Source organism: Alligator mississippiensis, chromosome 4, assembly GCF_030867095.1.
Source record: "Alligator mississippiensis isolate rAllMis1 chromosome 4, rAllMis1, whole genome shotgun sequence".
NCBI lineage: Eukaryota > Metazoa > Chordata > Crocodylia > Alligatoridae > Alligator > Alligator mississippiensis.
The window spans coordinates 33,606,746-33,627,691 of NC_081827.1; the positions used below are offsets into that span (position 1 = coordinate 33,606,746).

The following is a 20,946-nucleotide window of genomic DNA, read 5'->3' on the forward strand; positions in this document are numbered from 1 at the left end:
GGGGCAGGGCAGGGCAGTGGGGCTGGCTTGAAGCGGGCGGGTGAGGAGGCAGGTGCAAGCCAGAAGTGCCAGAGGCTGCTGCTTGCCCTACCACGTGGGGCTGCTTCCCCAGGTCCCATAGGAGTAAACAGCTCCCCTCCCCTCGCTGCTGGCTGGGGCCCGCGGGCCAGCCCTGCCTGCCTTGCTGCGGCCCCGCTGCCACCGGCTGCATACTCTGTGCCACTGCTGCCACCCCGTGCTCTGCGGCGGCAGCTCCACACTCTACGCTGCCGCCCCGTGCTCCGCAGCGGCAGCACCGTGCCCCACGCTGCTGCGGCACCACCACTGCAGCTCCGCAGTCCATGGCAGCGGCAGCTCCGCGCTCCATGCCGCTGCTGCTGCCCCGCACTTCATGGCAGTGGCTCTGCACTCCGTGCCGCTGCCACACCCTGTGCTCCGCAGCGGTGGCTTCGCACTCTGCACCACCGCCCCGTGGCTCTGTGTTCCACAGCACCGGCACTGTCGCCACCGCGGGCCAGATAAAATGGCTTGGCGGGCTGCATGTTGGACAAGCCTGTTTTAAATAGTACTTGTAAAAGGAAAAGTTAGTTTGAGGTTGTGCCCCAAACCAGCCATTGTTAAAAATTTCAAGTAATTGTCGAGAAAAGACATTTTTGTTTTAGGGCAGTTTATTTGAGTACAGAAAAGTAGATTGTGCTTTCAAATTCTGCCTAAAACAGTCATTTTTCTTCTAATCAAGCAGTGTGTAAATTCCTTGGACATTTGTGGGTTACTGTCTATGGTTCAATATCTGAGAGAGATTAAGCTCTTAAACTCCCACTTACTTCAGTGGGAGTTGAAGGTGTTCAGCAGTACTCAGGATTTGGCATGATGTTATTGTCAAGAAGACTTCAATAGAAAAATAGCATTTCAATAGAAAACCAGAGAATTTATTCCTAAAATCCGATTTTGAAACAACTTCCTTATTGTGTTCAATCACAAAACAGTGGCTGGATCTAGCCAAGATTTTTAATAACATCTACCTTTATGCATTTTGAACTAAAAAGAGCTTGTGTTGCTAGGCATCAGATTGGTGGTGCATGAAAAAATTATTCAGTGAGACTACAATATAAGCCTGAATGAGCAATTCAGTAGTAAAGTTTCTAGATGAATATGGACGCTAACACCCTGGTAAAAAGCCATCCTTTTAGATTAGGTTTTATTTGTATTGTACTGGAAGCTCCTGGTGTTTTCTGCATGTGATTTTTTTTTTTCTTAACCTGTATTCCTGCTTTTTAGACGGGGATAAATGAAGTCCTCAGCTTTTCAGCATGCATAAGTTAGAAACTCATAATAACTATATTACATTTGTTGTAATCAGAGCAGACCTTCTTTAACTGGAATGTTTTATTTTGTAGCAGAGAAGAGAAATGGTATTCTCCAAGAAAACTAGAATTAAATGGATCATCCTGGAAACTCTACATGTGCAATTAATGTAATGCATTTTGGAGGATATGATATGAAGGACAGCAAACATATTACAAAAGCTTGGTTCTGTCCATTGTGACTGGGTGCATCTACACATGTGCTTAACTGAGCAGTAGACTAATTTGCTGTGGTGTAAAGCATCACAGTTTACATGTGCAATGCTATTAGTTGACAGTAGAGTACTTTTCACCGCTGTAAGATAGTGTTGTCAGGGACAGTACTGTCCTACAGTGGCAAAAATAACTGCACCTAAACACACGTGTAGACAGTGACCTGGGACTGGGGCATGAGGGTGCGGCATGAGGGCATGAGGGTGCAATCTGAGGCTGGGGCACAAGGGTGCTACAGTGCGGCGACTGCCTACCTCCATGCCGCACACTGTAGCACCCTCATGCCCCAATCAGCTTTTCAGCCACTTAGTGACACCACCCAGAGCCTGGGGCTGTCCCGCCAGACCTCCTGCCAGCCTGGGGCTGCTCCGTCCTGATTCAAACTCCTGCGGTCTGGATGCACGTACAGATGCCGTGCTTCAGAGCAGCTGACTCTGGTGAGATCTGCGCTGGAATTTGTGTCATAGTAATTACATATATAGATGCACCCACAGTATATGTTAGAGCTCTGTGTCATACATATCTACTATTACATAAGGGTAGGGGGAGAAGAGAATTTTTCTTTTTTCAACCGTTAGTTGATATTAATGGTAATTCTAAATAAACACACACAGACACACTTATATACGTATACACTACCTACATGTATATATGCATACGTGTATACACGTATATATAAACAGGTCATATATTTATTTAGTGTCATCTTAATTCAAAACCCTTTTGATTTCTTTTATTTTTCCCTTCTGTGTGCATGTAGTGTGTATGCAAGTATAGTGTTTTACAGGAACAGAGTACAAAATGACAAAAGGCAGATATTCGTTTATACCTGTTTGTATTGTTTAGTAACCACAAGACCAGAAAAAAAAATCAAATAGCTTCCATCTTTGCTTTTATTTAAAATAAAATCAGAGCAGCAAAAGAAAACATTCCCCCCACTTCTCCCTACCAACCTTGAAGCAGAAAGACATATAAAGCAGATAATTATGGCTTAGTAAGAGCCTTTACAATCCATACAGTAAATAATGCAGGTAGACCGCTCCCTCTAGGAAAAGAAAGTCTTCAGAAGAGCATACAGAAAAACAAGATTCTAGGACAATGCTTTTAGCATTTTATCCATGCTTTTCTCTTGGGACCAGATAGTAGGGAGTTGCTGTCTGCAGAAGTACTCAAGATTTGCCTGGGACCACCTAGCTTTTGTACTGATGCAGTATCTTTCTGACTATCAATTTCTTTCAGCATAGTACCAATGCTAACATCCCTGAGAAATGCAATATTCTCCAATATCACTTAAAGATACTTATATATATACTTGATGTATAAGGAAGGTCTTCCCTACTGCACCATTTTCACCATTATATCCCTAGATAAAATTATTAGTTTGGCTTGAATATTGCGTGATCTCTGCTAATATCCTTTACACCTCACAATCAGAGAAAGCACTAACATGCAAATGCGAATGGATGGAGACCATTCTCTGCCTTCAGTCTACTTGCTTTTCTCCCTGCAGCCTTTGACCCAATTGAACAAAATGTGTTGCTGATTAGCTTCCTTTCTGGCAGGAGTAGATAATGCCAATAAAAAAAAAACAAACCCGGTGTCTCTTTCTCCAAAATCCCTCATCCATGGAAGAATCTTTCTTTTTTTTCCCTCTGCTTCAGGAAGCCCTGTGGAAACACAAACTCTGCTTACAGCAGTACACCTACTATTTGACAACCAATTATACATTTTGTGTATTTGCATAGACTGTAATAACAGAAAGATGGCATAGTGCCTAGAGGAGAACATCACCTTTATAAAAGAAAAATAGCTGGTGCAAAGTGAACCTGAGCAAGACCAAAACGATGTTGTTTTTTTTGAAAGGAGAAATGTTTCTTAAAACCATAGATGGCCTACAACCCATGGAAGGTGTTTGCTTTGATTTTATCCTAGTTCAAAAAAGCCTCATGGTACTTTTTAATACTTATATTAGTTTAAAACACCAGGTAGCCTTCTTTCATCTTCAGCTTGCAAAGAGACTTTATACTTTTGTCCCAGACATAGTTTTGGCAGTCATTACTTGGTTATAGTAATCTTCTATATCTTGAGCTAAAGGTAGAATTAATGTTGAAATTCCTAAATTCCTATTATTTCAGCAAGATCCATTGTGCTGCCTTCTCAGTTGGATGGGCTACTATGAACATTCCTGTTTTCTGCTTCAACCTCTCCGCTGATTACAGTTCTATCTTAGTTGCTACTGCAAGGTCTTAGTCATGATGTTAAAAGACCATAGGCCATCACAATCCAGATACATCAATGATTGCACCTCTACAGATAACACATTAAGGCAGCTATGTTCCTCTGGGATATTGTAAATACTAGAGGCAAGGATGAGGCATTTGAGATATGGAAAGAAATCCTGCTCTGTTTAAAAGTTTTCTATGGAGGAAAATGAATTCCATATCTTTTGATAACACTTCCATGACTAACTGGAGTCATGAGTGAGGGAAAGAAAAGAAGCAGAAAAAATAAAAGGAATAATTAAAAACAAATGTGTGCACTTTATGCATGACATCTTGTAAACAGGAAGGGGAGAAACAGGAGATTCAGAAGTTCTGCTAAGGACTTCTCTATGCTGGTATAATCCCCCAATTGACATTAATTACCATGGTGACAGTTGCTTTTCAAAACCTCTAAAAAGATGTATATAAATATGTAGAAATCTTTAGAATTTATAGTCCTGATTTTGTCACAGTGTTATTTCAGTTTTACACAGGTATAAACTATTGAAATTGTGAAGTTATAGAAACATAAAGCATAAGTGACTCAGTAATGAATCGGTCCCTATAGCTGGATGGTAGCCATCAATATTCGCTCCTCTGACAATTTAAAAAATATACTCACATTTCCTGAGGGAATGGGAAATATCATAAGAATATGCTGGGCAAGAATCTGCTGGGTAAAAATTGTATTATGTGCGGAATAAAAAAATAAAGTTTATGGTAATATTATTTCAATCATGTTCTGACTTTACTTCCTTGGAATGTATATTTAATTGCTTTCTGCTGTCTTTTCTATGAAATAAAGGATTTGATTTGGGGAATATTTAGTAGTTTAAAGATTAGATTTTGCTGTACTTTAACTGCTTGCCCAGATGTATAGCTTACACCATAAAACCCTCCAAACAAGAAAAATTTTAAGTTTTCAGTAGTCCTAAAACCAGTTCACCACAAATATTGTTCAAACTGCAGTCCGTCTTTATAATCACCACATCAACATTTATTCCATGCTTGAAATTTTATGAGAACTAGATGTAGTTAGTTTGTAATTTTAAGCATATTTTTTTCACATGTTCACCTAATGGTTGTAATTGATTGCAAACAGGTACAGGCCTCAATAAAAGTGATATCTTGTGCCATATAAATTCTAGATGAGATAAATAATATTACCAGCTCAGTTAAGAGTGATGGCCTGTTTTTTAATTTTATTAACCAATGTAATATCCATAGTACATATTTCTTGCTCAGATAAATTGACAGTTACTTTTTTATTGGATGGACAATTCACATTTTCAAAAGAAATGCCTTATTTTAAATGTACAAGTTTCACTTTTGGCACAATATTCACCAAAAAAGTTTTCTGTATATTTCTGGTCTAGAGCGTCAATCAAATCTGAAATGTTTGGGAAAGCAACATAGGTCAAAAGAAGCAATAATACTTAACTATAAAATAAGGTTTTCCAGCTATGGTTTGCAAGCTGATGGCATGTTTAACATTTAAAGGGTCCTTAGCTAATTTGTAATGAGAAATATGTACATAAGTGTTTTTGAATTGTATTTAGATGAAGAGGTGCAAAAATTAAGGACTGAATGAAAATCTGTTCAAACATTCCAATGTTTTGTTATAAAACGACATCTTAAAAAATGACAACTTAGATTTACAAGCGTGGCTCCTTTAAGAAGGACGTTATTGTCAGATATTTCAAAGTTTTCTTCATCTTTTGTATTTTGGCACATTTCTTCTCTACAAGTGTACAGACAGTGCCACGTTTAATTTCTTTACTGCAAAAAATGGGTTGTTCCTTTACACCAGCCCACATAAAAGTAAAAGTAACCCATTTGACCCTAGCTCTCCTGCTTTTATAGAACAATAACCATTTTCTGACAGAATCAGTTTGCAAGGTTTTCATATGTCCACCACAAAGAAAAATTGTATGTCATCTCAGCTTTATTATATCCATCAGCTGGCTTCTCATTTGTTGTGAAGTGTCTACTCTGACATTGGGCCATGACTCTATTCAGCTGTAATAGATTGCCTGTAGAGCATTCAGTGACTCTGGTACCTGTTGCTGGTTCTTTTTCCAGGTCAACTGGCTGCAGGTACATGTGAGATTGTTACTTTGGACAGAGATAGCAGTCAGCCCCGAAGGACTATAGCCCGACAAACAGCTCGCTGTGCATGTAAAAAAGGACAGATTGCCGGTACAACAAGAGCAAGGCCAGCCTGCGTGGATGGTAAGAGGCAAAGATCCATTCAATCAGTTTTGGGCAACACAAGATTGGGTATCAAGTTTCTGTGTTTATTCAGATGCCAAAGTGTACAATTCAGACACCTTTACATGTATCAGCAAGATTAGTTTTTTCCCGGAATTGAAATCCCTAAAACAGAGCATTACTCATTAATAGCATAAAACTTTTCAGAGGACAGTCAATCAGTTGGCTCTTTCTAGTGACCATGTTAGGCTGGGGATGCAATTGAGTTGCTAATGGTATTATATTAGTATACTATGAAGGACAGTATAGCCCATGAAATAGCTAGGGTTTCTTATTCCTTTCTAATTCTTTATAAAATCAAAGATATGCTTGCTGAAAAATAGCCCCAGAGGTTTAATGCCTCCATAAGGTAAATGTGACTGCATCTGCATGAAAGTCGGTGTGTTTTGGGAAAAAAATAGCTAATAATATAATTGGAATCTAGTGTCTATGTACAGTTTACATACATAGTATTCCTTTCTCCTAAAATTATTGTTCTGTATGATTCACTGCAGATGCAGTGGCAGTGTACAGCCTGCAAAAATGCTGATGTAGAGGATGCATGAAAATATTTCATTTTGAAATCATTTTCTGAATCAAGCAAACTGCTGTGTTACAACTAAGAAAGACATTAGCAATGGTTCAGTCTTCCTTGTAAGTCTGCTGATGTAAACTTATTGGTAAGCTTTCATATTACAGTTAGGAAAAATGAAATAAGACTCCTGCTAAAAATAGTTGACATAAAATGTTGGGTTTTGATCCAGACTCTTAACAACAACAAAAGAAAGATTCTTCAATATGGAGATGTAATAAATTCATGGACTGCCTTTGAAAAATGACTTGCATAATAGTTTGGGTCCTCAAATAAAATTATTGCTGAGAATTCCCTACCACTGCATTAGAATTTGTTCTCACCCACTGCCGATCAAAGAAGACATCTCAAAGTGGATTTCAGTGCCTACCCACAAAGCTAAATATAGGACATTGCATATATTCTATTTTTATATTTTGCTTTCACTATTATTACTACTCTGTAGAGCAGTTCTGTCCCTGTTATAATTTTTGAGACAGTCTCTAAAATTCTCTTGCTCCCAGTGGTTTCTTTGAAAGCTTAAGGTATGTTTTTTTAGTGGACAACCTTACCTAGTATTGCAAATTTTGTGGGCCAGTTTGTTAGCAAATTGGACAAGTCAACATACACTCAGTTACTCATTTTGAAAATACGAGGTAGGCTTTGTTAGGGCAAATGTGGGTTTTGTATTATCAAGCCATCATTGAAAAATGTTGGTGAAGCAGTTAAGGATGCTTAACGTTAAATTGGCTCAGCTTTTAAAGTGGTAGAGTCTAATTTTGTGTATCAAAAGAAAAGTGCCTCCACTTTATCTGTGGTTGCTAGGGACAGGGTAATATGAGTCCTCTTTTTTGCTTCCAAAAACAAAATGTGCATGAAAGTCGGTGTGTTTTGGGAAAAAAATAGCTATGTCTCAAAAATTATAACAGGGACAGAACTGCTCTACAGAGTAGTAACAATAGTGAAAGCAAAATAGGGAGCAAAAAAGAGACTTTCATGCAGATGCAGTCACCTTCCAGAAATGTGAAAATTCTGGATTTTTAAAACTGGAGCGGCAGGGAAAGGGGTTGGGTAGTGGTGGCTGGTCCTGGAGCAGTGGCTGCACATGGAGCGGTGGTGCTGGGTGGTGGATGGTGGCGGCATGCAAGTTTCCACCTTCCGCTGCTCCAGGACTAGCCGCTGCTACTCCCTCATGGAGTGTAGTTTTAAAAAGTGCCAGATTTTCAATAATTCTGGATGTTTGATACTCGGATTTATGAGGCTATACTGTAGCATTCTTTCCATCCAAAATGCCTAATAAGGGCTTTCTTATGAAGGAGGCATATGGTACGTTTTTGCCACACATACTGGTGAAAGGCCTTGAACTTTATTACTGATCTCAAGAACTTACTGGTAATTCATCTACTTGATTTTCTGCTTCCTACATCAGAAATTAAAAATAACAATCTGTAATAATATTTTTTCAGAAGCATTTTTGATAAGTTCATTACATCAACAGCTTGATTGCTCTGGCTTTGTTCTTTGAATCTTATGGGTTTTAATGGGACAGTTTGTGAAGCAAAGGGAACTGAATAAGACTTCAGATCTTTAATAATTAGTATACGGCACTGAAGGTCACAATGACCAAGCAGTAGTTAAGAAGGCACAATGTAAGACTATGGAAACGTCTGATAAGAGAGAGCCCTTGTTGAATTCTTTAATAAAGTTAACAATGTAAGGTCTTGGTAATAGATTCCACGGTATCCACCTACAGTTTGCTCACTATTTCACGTTGAGTATCATTCTTGAGTATATCTAGTTATACTATACATTTTCTGAAGGACTGAATTCTGAGTGTCAAATATCATGGAAAATAGAGTGGGTAATTTAAGGACTCTTAAACTTGACAAGCATTGTCTGAAATTGCACTTGTTGAGATTGCTTTTAGAGAATGTCCTGAGAGTTGATTACCAAAATCAGTTCTGATTTCCAGTGATATATTAACTAGTGTCCTTTCGTAAGAAATGAGGCAGGCGGGTTCAAACACCAGGAAGCTGGAAGCTCTTTTAAAAATAAACATGCGCAGTTCAGGATTTATTCTCCGTAGAACGTGAAGGGCAAAGGTAGGTTTTTGGGGGGTTTTTTGTTTTATTTTGTTCGGGGTTTTTTTGGAAATATTCAGCTTGCATGAGGAACTCGGATTTCCTGTCTTCTAGTCATTCACTTAATTGTAGTAGTTTTCTAGTGTAGCTTGAAAAAATGGTGTCAGGGTTCCCTCTGTTCTCAAGCCTGATCCTTATACAGATTATTTTCCTGTTGGACCTGACAACTACCTAACTGTAGAAATATCTGGTTGAGGTGCAGTTTTATTCCCATAAATGCAAGAGAAGTGGTTGTATGATACAATATTTACACAGTTATGTTCTTTTCCATTTTCTAGTCAGTGGTAAACAATAGATGCTCTTTTTTTAGATCATAATTTGCAGAAGCAGGTCATAACATCACTTTCATAAGATAAAGCAATCTGTATTGTCATCAACGTAACTAACCCATGTATAGTCCAAACACGAACAGTTTAAATATTGGAAGTTATAGGAGAGGCAGAAATGCAGCCTACTAGTTATGTATGTACAGTATTGTACTTTACAAGGTGTATTACTGTGAGGTCAGGTCAGTAATTAAAAGGCAAAATTCCACTTGCATTTTGTTATTATTCTTTACCATATGAAATACCTTTCACTGAAGTGCTAAAATATGAGTCCAGTCTTGAAAACTTGTCATTTTCTACAGGATATTAATAAAGTAATAATATTTTCACCTATATATAACCATCAGGAATTAAATCTTATTTTTTTTAAATCAGCTTCTTGAGAAAAATAATCCTTCATATTAGTTTTTTCTTGCCATTTTATAGAGCTCTTTGACACATCTTAGGCATAGACATCATTTTACTAATTAACGCATAGTATTTTCTTTTTCAAGTATTCGTTTCAGTGTTCTCTACTCCATCTTGATGTAATGTTCATACATGATACTTAACATGTCTTTCATTTAGGCATCAATTGATTTTATTTAACCTAGAATTCAGGATCTGAGAGGAAGCTACATTAACTTCAATCAATAATTTCCTGCTTTCCTCTCCTCATTAGGTTTGAGAGCCTGTTGGGAGGCGCGGAGGTCAAAATTGATTAATAATTGAATCCTAATTCACCCACATAAAACAGAATTATGTTGAATACCTGAGGTGTTTCACTCTTAATGCATCCCGGTTTCACAAAAATACAAGTATCACAATTGCTAGAAATGGAGGATAGGAACTGTCCCTGTTTTGAAGCAGAACACAGTGGTGGCAGTACTATTTTATTTATGGCATGATGTTTCCTGTCATGGTAAATACTGCACACGTAGTAAGTTTTGCTACGTTTAAGATATGGAAATCTGATGCAAGCAAAACAGAAAGGCAAGATTGGATGGATTTGACATTTATAGGAGATTGTATAAAACTGTGCAGACAGATGCTAATTTGCTGGAACAGTGACTGTGCTCTGTGTGGTCATGCAGGAAAACTAAGTTTAGGAGCAGATCAGGGACTAGTTGCCCCTTGAAAAGTGGAACTAATTATATTGCATTGATAGAAGAACAACTGCCTATTCTGGTGGCTAGTTAGGGAGTTAAATAGGTGGGAGCTTGTAAAACTGCTTGCTTTTTATTCTCGTGGGGACACTGGCAAGGGTATAGATGAGGGAATCTGAAAATAATTAAACTGGAGAAAATGATGCTTGTAATGATCTGGAAAAAAAAAATAATCCTAGTCTAACATTCTGCATGGTCCCTAGGCTGAAGGTGAATAACAACTTTTCTCTCTATATTAAAATATGAATAGAGGTGGATTACACTCTAGCTAGATAGACTCCTCCCAAAACTCGGTCAGGACTCAGATCAGGCACATATCATACTCAAAAAGTAGATTCTAATAACAGGTCTGCAATTTGGATGCTAATGCAGTTTGGCACCCTGAAACTATTGAGGATTTATCCTGCTTGGGCAGATAATTGTACTTGGATAGTATGAGACTTTTTCTTAGTACCTGGATAGAAACATGATCAGGTTCATGATTTCAGTTACACAGCCCTGGGTCATCAGTTTGATCAATATTTCTACATTTTTTTTAAAGATGTAGTTCAGTGAAACAGAGCTTCATTCTAGTAGATGCTGAGACGTCTCTGAATCTAGGGAAGTGTGTAAGAATTGAAGTAGCACAGTGTTTTAAAGGATCTGATTTAACTTTTCTAATTAATTTTATCAAGACGGAGTTAAATGCTATGTGGGGTAATAAGAAATAAGTATGAAATGGTGTATCTGCATGGGTGTGAGCAGACATAGATCATGTCATTTTAATTTCCTAATTAGTTCATCATGAAGCTTTTAAGCTCTGCTAGAACTGTGCACATTTTGTCCTGAGTGCCTTTGCTAAGGGGATGATGTGTGTTATTGGAAGAGGAGTGTCTTTCAAATAATCTTTTGGCCATTGCCTATATACATTGTTTAAACTGGTAGATACAGTCATCGTTCTTTGCTGTCTATGTTGCTCTGTTGTGATGGATGTACCTAAGAACTACTAGTATTTTAATTATTTATAATTAAAACAACTTTATTTATTTTGAATAATTAAAATAAATTTTAATTATACTAAAATTGGTCTCTCGGTCACGCACATGCGCACACACACATGCGCATGCATGCACACATACGCACTCACACCCCTCTCGCAGAGTAGAATATTAGCTTTCTCTCTTTAGTTATACATACAAATAATATTAAAATCCAATTTGTTGACCATTCAAACCTGTCTTTGCCACTCTATGGATGAAAATAAAAACTATTCAAGGGTCATCATTCCATAATGAAAACTATTTTCTCAGTTGTGTGCCTAGTTAAATTAATAATAATACAGTAATAATATTAATAATAAATCCTCAAAACTCACAAATGTGGGGGCTTCTTGACAACAATTTTCACCTTTGTCTATGTACTTTATTTTTGATCCACTAAAACATGTAGAGCACTTTTTTTCTCTGCAGTTGCCCCCAGCCACTATCATCTGAACTGTAGATATCCCTGATAGTTGAAGTGAATGTGTAAGGATGACTCATCAGTTCCCTGTTACTATGCACAAATGTCTAATCCTGGCTCGTTATGACAGTTTCCACCTTGTGAGTCAGAATTCATTTAGAAATACATGAAAACCAGGTTTTACTACAATTTGTTTTCTATCCCCAAAATATATGGAGTTTTAGTTGCATTTTAGCACCAAGAACCTAAACAGCTTTACCAGCTGATGAAATCTTGTAAAAACCTAGTTTCACACAGTCAAATAAAGATTATAACATTTTTCTGTTTCGGTATGGCAGTAAAGCATGAGTTAGAAACTGGAATGTGATTCCTGCCTAACATCTGGTGCAGAAAGTGAAAATTGCAAAGTAGACAGTGTGGTAAATAGTGGTAGCATCCACAGCAATGTCAGTTTATATATGTGAAACATGGAGATAAAATGCTTTCAATTGTAGATTCACACCAGGAGTAAATGCAGACATGACGGAAACAGCTATTAAAAAAGAAGAAAAAACAGTGCAAAAACCAGATGTATAACAACCCTAGAGGAGTCCTTTCTCAGGGGAAGGAGTAAAGATATATTTGCAAGTGTTTGAACTGTAAGCGTAAAGGTCAAAGAAGAATTATTTATGATGGATTTAACTAAACACAGATGTGAGGACTCTGCATAAAGAAACCGACCAAAGGGGACTTGTGATTTAGAGCAACCAACTTGATCTACCTTTAGAGTTTCATGAGGTTGCTATTAGATACTGTTTGAACATTACAGCTTTTTAATGTCTCAGGTTGAGTACCCCAAATCCTTAGTTGATTTTTTGAATATGTGTAGAAACTAATGGGCCATCTTGGCAAATGGATGCTTTAGCTCAGTCTAGAAAATAATAAAGCTTATGAAATATCTTTGTGTCGAAGTTAATTAGGGGATAGGGCAAAGAAAATGTCAGTAATTTAGGAGGTGACAAACAGTAACTGTCTTCAAGTATCTGATGGATATAAACACCAAAGCTGAAGAGAGACTATTTAGAGCATACCTGTTTACTTACATATCTCACACGTTTCCCCCCAAAAATCAGTCCTCCAAAACTGGAACACATATCTTAAGGTGGGAAGCTGATTTTTTTTTCACTGGAATAGAAGCAGCATGGACTAGAGGAAGCAGACATTGTAATTCACGGCTACCAAGAATTCTCCCTGGGGCTGCAAACAGCACAGGTATAGTGTTGGCCCTGTCTCAGACCCTGGTGTGATAGTAGCTTTTTGGTGGAACTGGCTGAGGATTAGCAAGCTTCTGTATGCCATCTGTAGTATCTTAATGAAACGTGTGGTATGGAAATAGCACTTTATTATTTGTAGCAGGGGTGTAAAACACACAGCCTATGGACTGGATTTGGCCAGTGGAGCCCCATTATCTGGCCCCTGGTTCTACCCCATTGACTCAGATTCATGGCATTTGCTGGGGCTGGGTCTTGGGTCAGGCTGTACGTGGCACTCAGGTTAGTGCTCCAGATGAGACAAGTCTGTACAGGTGCCATAAGCTGTTGATCAGGCATGTGGGTGGGATTCCATGGGTTTGATCCAGACCATCAACCAGACCCATGCCAGATGAGTTTGACACCTCTGATTTATAGGAACTTATATAAAGAACTATTTACAGTAGAGAAATAACAGTCATTACTATTCTTGGAAGAGTCTGGGGGTCTAAGCTTGTTGTTGTCCTACCATGCCAGGAAGTTCCTGCAGGATTTCCCAGACTGCTTGCTGGGATACCAGCTTTCCTGGGCTGTGTGCACTTCCAGAAGTCTTACTCTATGTTACTTAGTTGGCTGTCTGGAAAAATATTTTTTCTATGTTCTATCTTCCAAAAATAAATTATATGTTTTATTTGGAAGTGTGGGTTATGCAAGGGAATATGGTAAGTAGGACACACAAGTAGGAAAATTTAGGTGATCAGGAAAAAATGGTGATGATAATGTCTGTTTATGCAAATAAAAGCTTCCTTTTTCTGAGCACAGTTCATCATGAAAGAGCCTAGAGAGACTGTGTATAACTAACTTTAACCAGGAGTTTCTTGTTAGTAGGCAGCTTCCTTTGGGGGTCAAATGTGACAACAGGTCATTGGTTTATGATAGCAAAGTAGTATCTTTTTGTATTGACAGTTCTGAAGAATATGGGGCAAAACAGTATTTAATTACTTGTTTTGTAACTTGGTCAGGACCAGGGGTTAACACTGCTACTTGTGCAAAGAGTGCTATAGGGACTTTTTTATCTCAAATATTTAGTACCTTGCTTTTTTGTCTCATTTGAAGGATAACATTTTCAAGAGCACACTAGGGATTTCAGTTCACTATTTACTTAGTGCTACTAGCTTCACCTTCTGTTCCTAGTGAGCAATCACCCATGCACTCTAATCCTGTTTCTGCTATGAGATCTGATGGAATTTCAGCAGAAAATGATAGGATGCTGTTCAATATTGGGCTGTGGAATAGTTTCAAAGGGAAGGGCTACCACATTATTGAGGGCATTTAACAGCGAACTGGACAAAATACTAGATAATTCACTATAGTTTGTATTTCCACATTAGTAGGGATAGACTAGAAAACCTAAAGGAGTTTATTTTATCTGATTTCTTTGAGTAGCTCAGGTCTTGAGGTACAGCATTATCAACTATTTTAGTTGATAATGCTATGCCTTAGTTTAGTTTAGTCATAGTTTCATAGCAGCTAGGATCAGGAGGGACCTGGACAGATCATCTAGCCTGACCCCTTGCCACAGGCAGGAATGAATGCTGGGTTCACAAGACCCCAGACAGATGATCATCCAACCTCCTCTTGAATTTGCCCAAGGTAGGGGCAAGGTCCACTTCCCTGGAAAGTTGGTTCCAGATTTTGGCCACCCTAACTGTAAAATATTGCCTTCTGATCTCTAACCTAAACCTATTCTCCATCACCTTATGACCATTGTTCCTCATCACCCCAGATGGTGCTGGGGAGAAAAGGGCTCTACCTATTTGCTGTTGATCTCCCCTGATGAGTTTGTAGGCAGCCACCAGGTCCCCCCTCAGCCTCCTCTTGCTGAGGCTGAACAGGTTCAGGTCCCTCAGTCTCTCCTCATAGGGCCTGTCCTGATGCCCTCTCACCAAGCAGGTGGCCCTCCTCTGAACCCTCTCCAGGCTGGCCACATCCCTTTTGAAGTGTGGTGCCCAGTACTGGACACAGTACTCCAACTGTGGCCTGACCAAAGTTGCATAGAGGGGGAGTATCACCTCTGTGGACCGGCTTGAGATGCATCTTTGGATGCATGACAAGGTATGGCTGGCCTTGCTGGCTGCGGTCTGGCATTGGCGGCTCATGTTCATCTGCCTCTGTGCTTTCAAGAAGGGAACTTCCTTGTATGTATGCTGTGGATTCCTTCTCCCAAGGTGCAGCACCCTGCATTTATCTATGTTATCCTATTCTCATCTGCCCACTGTTGTAGTCTGTCTAAATCTATTTGCAGCCTCTCTTTCCCTTCAAGTGTGTCCACCTTGCCCCACATCTTAGTGTCATCACCTAGTCATTGCTAGGTGACCCTTTGAAAATGATAAGTATAAAGTATTTTTTCATTTTTCCAAGCAATCTAACTAAGCTTGAAGAGCTTGAATAGAAAAACTCCTCATTAAAGGTTCATTGAGGAAAGAGTTTAGAAACAGCATTTTAAGAGCCACCAACAGTTTATTTTTGATGTTTTTGTGTCTAGTGTTTGTGATACTGAATGACAAGTCAGAACAAACCTAACATAACAACCCTCAAACTGAATAATTATAAATAGTGACAGCCTTAGAGGTACAGTTACATTCAGCAACCGTGGCAGCAGCATAGTTAATGCTATTGTGTATCTATCTTCACTTGCCTTTGTCATGGTACTCTGCACAGGGCTGATTCAGAAAAAGATGCCCTATTTGAAGGGGAAACCCAAAAAGCTGCCTTCATACACTCAGAAGTGAGATGTCCTGTGTCTCGTGTCATGGTAGAAAGAATGTTATGTTGCAGTAACATTTTAACTTTTTTTCATAATTCTTTGGTGCAATAATTTTAATCTGACCCTACAATACACAACTGTACTGCTATTTATTTCTGCGGCATCCTAGGAGTGCATGGTACTCTACAGATAAACAAGGGGAAGACCCAGCCACTAAGCACTGGTAGTCAGGGCAAGATTATATCCTGGTTTGTGCAGTTGTAAAAAGAATTGAGTAAGTAAGGTGCTTTCTGAAGGTACTTTTTTGCTACAACCATTCAAATTGCAGTTAGCGTTTTGAGAAGGGCAGAAAGTTATCCATAGCTGTACTGTACCTGCCCTGATAACTTGGCAAAACGATGGGATGGTAGAGAGAATTTTCACCCCTGTGTCAGTATATTTGATTAATATAGTTACACCACAGGAGGTATTTTATGCCTTCCTTGCTCCAGAGAGGGTACAGCAGTCCTCTGTCCCTTGCTCAGGTCTTCTGAAAAGAGCAGAATTGAGTCCTAAATTATTGTGACCTAAGAAAATATCACAGTAGATAGGGTGTCCGAGATTCAAAGGATTAGGGAGAGAAAAAGAAAAAAGCACAGAAGGAACTGACAATGGTCCAGACAGGAGCCAAGGTTGTGATCAGAGCTATAGGAAGTGGCAATGGTGCAGTGAAGATGAACATTTGAATTTGATTTCAGGAGAAGATGAGGTGCTGTGGAATGGATTTTTTTAATTGAAAGGAGAGTGAAATGCAAAAGGGGAATGGGTTTAAGAGCAGCATTTTGAGTAGAATGAATGGTTGCAATACAAATGTCAAGTAGATTGGAAAGCAGTAAATTATATTTATTTATATAAATATGTTTATAGCAGGAAAAGAGTAGTACTTTCCATTTATTAATGTACATAGGTTGTCTTCTTTGGGGGTTTTATCCCATGAACCATCTGTTTACATTCTTCACACACACACACACACACACACACACACACACACACTCTCTCTCTCTGTCTCTCTCTGTCTCTCTCTCTCTCTCTCTCTCTCTCACATCTTCCAACCAACCTCACCCACCTAGATTAGCTTACCTTCATCTGAGCCCTGATGAAATCCAGTTCTATTAGGGTAGCCCATAAATCCGCAGATCCTTAGGTAGAGAAAAACAATGCCAGCAAACTTTTTGAAAAAGGTCCCCAGTCTCCCACTTCCTAGACAAGTTCCCTTCCTGATAGGCTACGGGCAAAAGGCAGGTGGTCTATCTCCTCTTCTTCCCAGTTCCTCCTCCCTCTGAAGTCAGTGCTGTTGCCTATCGGTTAAATGTGCAGATTCAGGCTGATGTGTTAGCAGAATTCCAGCATCTGTCTCTGAGCAAAGTGAATCGCTACATGACAGAAGAGCTTAAGCCTGCCTATTGGAAGAATGAGAAAGTGAAGGGCCTCCCTGGGTGGAATGGGATCACCTTCTGAAGCTGCATAGTTCTCCCATTCTGAGGACAGTCGTGTTCTGCATTTCCATGGTACAGAATAGGATTGTCCTCTGGGAGCAAAGCAACTGCTCAGTGAGAGAAATAGGAGAGTTGTGGATTTCCCTGGGTTGAACAGGCTTATGCACTGTAACCTGCATACTGTTTTCAACTAACAACAGCAAAAGTTAGAAGTTATAGAGGTGGAATGTGGTCTGAGTGATAGTGTTTTTCATTTGAAAACCAATATTTTACAGCAAGTTACTTAAACTCAGGCTTTAGATTTCCATAGATTGTGCAGAATTTTAAATTTAAGCAAATCATAAAACAGTGATTGTGGGCTAGATACAGTGATCACTGATTCTAACAACCTTGTTTTAGCTAAGCAGTTATGCTTACCTCAGTATATGCTCTTATACTTATGTACCCCAATATTTATCACAAGGATAAAATATGCCGTCTTTGAAGGGGAAACCCTTCCTGCTACTACTGAGGTGTAGTTTTTTAGTTACCTATGTTTTGTATTCTTGCAAAGATTTTCCCAGTTTACTGATCTATAAGGATGCTATGCTGGAAGACACTCACTAGAACACCTTAATTCTGTCACTGTATTGAAAGGAAGATGGCAGTGGCTGTGTCTACACATGAAATTAATATGAATTAATAAAATCCAGCTTACATCACACTGGAGTTTATTGCTCCCAGGCACTGTGTTTACATGTGTGCCCAGAACCACAGCACATTGAGCTAGGTCGAAACAGCCTGTGCTGTGGAGGGGCTGGCTGGGGTAGGAGGGTACTCCAGGGTGGGGCTAGCTGACAGGTAGCCCCTGCACTGAAGCACTCTCATGCCCTAGCCAGCCCCACCAGTGTCTACATGTGTATTGCTGCACACTAAAGAACGCCACCACAGAATAGTACTTGTATTTACAAGTACTGATCTACAGTGGAGTTACTTTCCTATGGCTTAATAGGGCCGCATGTGTAGCCCTTTACTGTGGAGCTAATTAGACAGATCTGCAGTAAATGCCTCATGTAGATGCACCCAGTATAGGTTAACTGCTGGAGTGTACCACCCTTCTGTTTATAAGTAAGTGACTCTCCAAAAAAACCCTTACTTTTGGAGTTCTTACAAATGCTTTTGATGAACGCACATTTTTACCATTAGATTGCACTTGGATTGGGACTGCCTGCTCTGTTTATGACCCTACACTGGGGAACAAACTATACCAATTATCATCAAATGTCCATTACCAGGTGGTATAGCTCCTCACCACTTTATGTGAAATTCTTTGAATAGAAATGGCAATGACTACATTCTTTGCTCTCCCATCAATACATTTAGCCTCATATATTACACACAGTGTTTAACCCAGGGAAAGGGAAGAATATTTTTGTGGGAACATTGCAGTATCAGCAACACATCATGGCCTTAAAGTAAATATTTTTGTCTAATCAAAATAAAGTGGAAAAGAAAGATTTCACTGAGGTCATTTGTGTGTGAAATCTTTTGCAGAGCTCCAGATTGATCTTCATATGCATTATGATTTCCCATTGCATTGTAGTGACACAATGTGAAATCTAATAAGAAACTCCAGTGAACAGACCAGAGGCCAGTAAGTCTCAGCCTCAGGCTTTCACAGCTCTAAATGAAGTAAAGATGAAACAGGAATCATAGCATTACTGTAGTTTCACCTGCTCAAAGAAAATGCAGAAGCAATACAGTTTTCAATCCCCACCTAAAGGAAAATATCTGAATTTGGTTTTTATTCTGTATGCATTCAAGATGATGATAATTTGACAGTAATAACAATAATGTTCTGTATGTGCCTTTCATCCTGAAGAACATTAAAATGTTCCACAATGGTCTGTTTGTCTAATTTGTCTGAGATTTTTGCATATGCTACATTACAACAACATCTAAAATTAAAATTCTTACACTTGGGTTTCAGAGCATAACAGTCTCATACCCAGGGATCCATATATTCTGTTTGCTGCATAAAAATATGGACTTTTTTCCTTTAAAGGAGAAAAACCTGAGAAACCAAAGGTTTTCCCTTTCAGGCTGGCAGAATTCCAGCCTGCAAGGAGCTGCTTAAGGCTGGGGGGCATGGGACACAGAGAGGAAGGTGGTGCCACATGCATGTGTGCATGCACCATATGCACATGGCAGCCAGGCAGTATGGTGGAGAGCAGTTCCCTCCAGGTAGGTTTATGTGGGCAGGGGGGTGGGAGCATAGGTAATGTGGGGGGGGGGGAGGAGGGGACACATGCCCCTCCCACCCCCCCTGATTTCTGCATGCACACAGTGCAGGGCTGCAGGTGGGCTGGACCAACTCCAGGCAGTAGCCGCCTCCACGGTCCGGCAGGCAGGACCTGTCTTGGGAGGGAGTGCTGTATTGCCATGGCCACCAAGGTGAGGTACCCCTTGCCCACTTGGGAGCAGCAGGATGCACAACCCTGCACTGCTGCCATCTCTCCTGCACCTTACCTTGGCAGCCATAGAGGCGTGGTGCTCCCTCTCATGCCAGGTTTCGCCCACTTGGCTGCAGAGACGGTTCCTGCCCAGAGCTGGTTCAGCCCATCTGCAGCCCTGTGTGCTGCTGTGGGTGCAGAGGTTTGGAGGTATGTGCCTTCCCCCCCTCCATCCCCTTTCCCTTTCCACCCCCCTTGCATATCCCCCACAAACCCCTCCTTGTGGAGTGGGTGGTCTAGCCTTGGCCCTAGTGATCTGTTCCAGCCAGGCAGGGAGGCGTGCTCTGGTGCATCTCGGCTTCTGGAATCAGGTGAATGTCCATTCACTTGCTTATCAGTTTAGTCTATGCAGCTTAGATTAACCTGTAAAGATTAAATTGATTCAGCCTTGGGCTGTTTGACTGTGTGTACTTAGCCACAGTGGTTGACTTCTAGTAGGAATTTCTGGATTCTCTATGCACAACAGCATAGATAGTTGTGCATTTGTATGAACTGCTGGAGGTCTCAGTCTATATGGATAGTGTGAATAGACATTTGACCTTTTGAAGTTTTATGCATGCCAAATTTAACCCCTTATTATAACTTCACTAATATATCAAAGGGCTCAGAGCAAACCAGCCCTTAAACCTACATTCACCTCTTATAGGATAGAAGTGAATGTATGTTTGAGGACTGGTTTGCTCTGATCCCTTTGATGTATTATTAGTTAAGTTATAATATTTGTCAGGGCGAACAATTTTTTCAACTTCATGGCAACTTTCAAATATTTGAAAACTGCTGCCATGTTGCCCTGTACTATACTTTTTCTGCAAGGTAAACATACCAACTTTCTTTAACTTCTCCTCATGCAGCTGGCTTTCCAAATCTTTTACCATTTTTGCCAATCATCTCTAGACCTTCTTTATCTTCTCTCTATTCTTCTTATAATGTCAAGCCCAAAATGGGATATACTGTATTTTCTCATATATAACCCACATAGCCTGCTTTATATAAGGTATCTTGGGGAAAAAAAAATCTTACCTTGCTTAAGTATCTAAGTAGCAGCATCTGGGAAGCCAAGCTAGATCCTGAGTCTGTTGCCAACCCTATGTGCCGAATAGGGCCTATGGCCTGATCCGCCAGACTGGGTCTGGGTTTGCCCACCAGGTCTGACCCTGCACATCAGGTCTGGGGCAATGCAGCAAGCTCGTTCTGGCACAGCAGGTCTGGGGCCACAAACCGGACCTGACCCCATGCAATGTATCTGAGGCCATGTGGCAGGCCTGATTCAGC

The 20,946-nt window shown here is 39.9% G+C and overlaps 1 protein-coding gene across 10 annotated transcripts in view; it reads left to right on the forward strand.

The window, feature by feature from the left end:
* The window catches only part of TAFA5 (TAFA chemokine like family member 5), a 655,021-nt gene that overhangs the window by 383,023 nt on the left and 251,052 nt on the right, over nt 1-20,946 (forward strand). For all 10 annotated transcript variants that reach the window (XR_002090210.2, XR_002090211.2, XR_009461534.1 and 7 more), the window contains exon 2: nt 5,921-6,070. Coding sequence is in view for 3 of the 10 variants with exons in the window: in XM_019487415.2 (XP_019342960.1) it covers nt 5,921-6,070 (150 nt within the window). In the remaining 7 variants the exon portion in view is untranslated. The remainder of the gene's footprint in view (nt 1-5,920; nt 6,071-20,946) is intronic.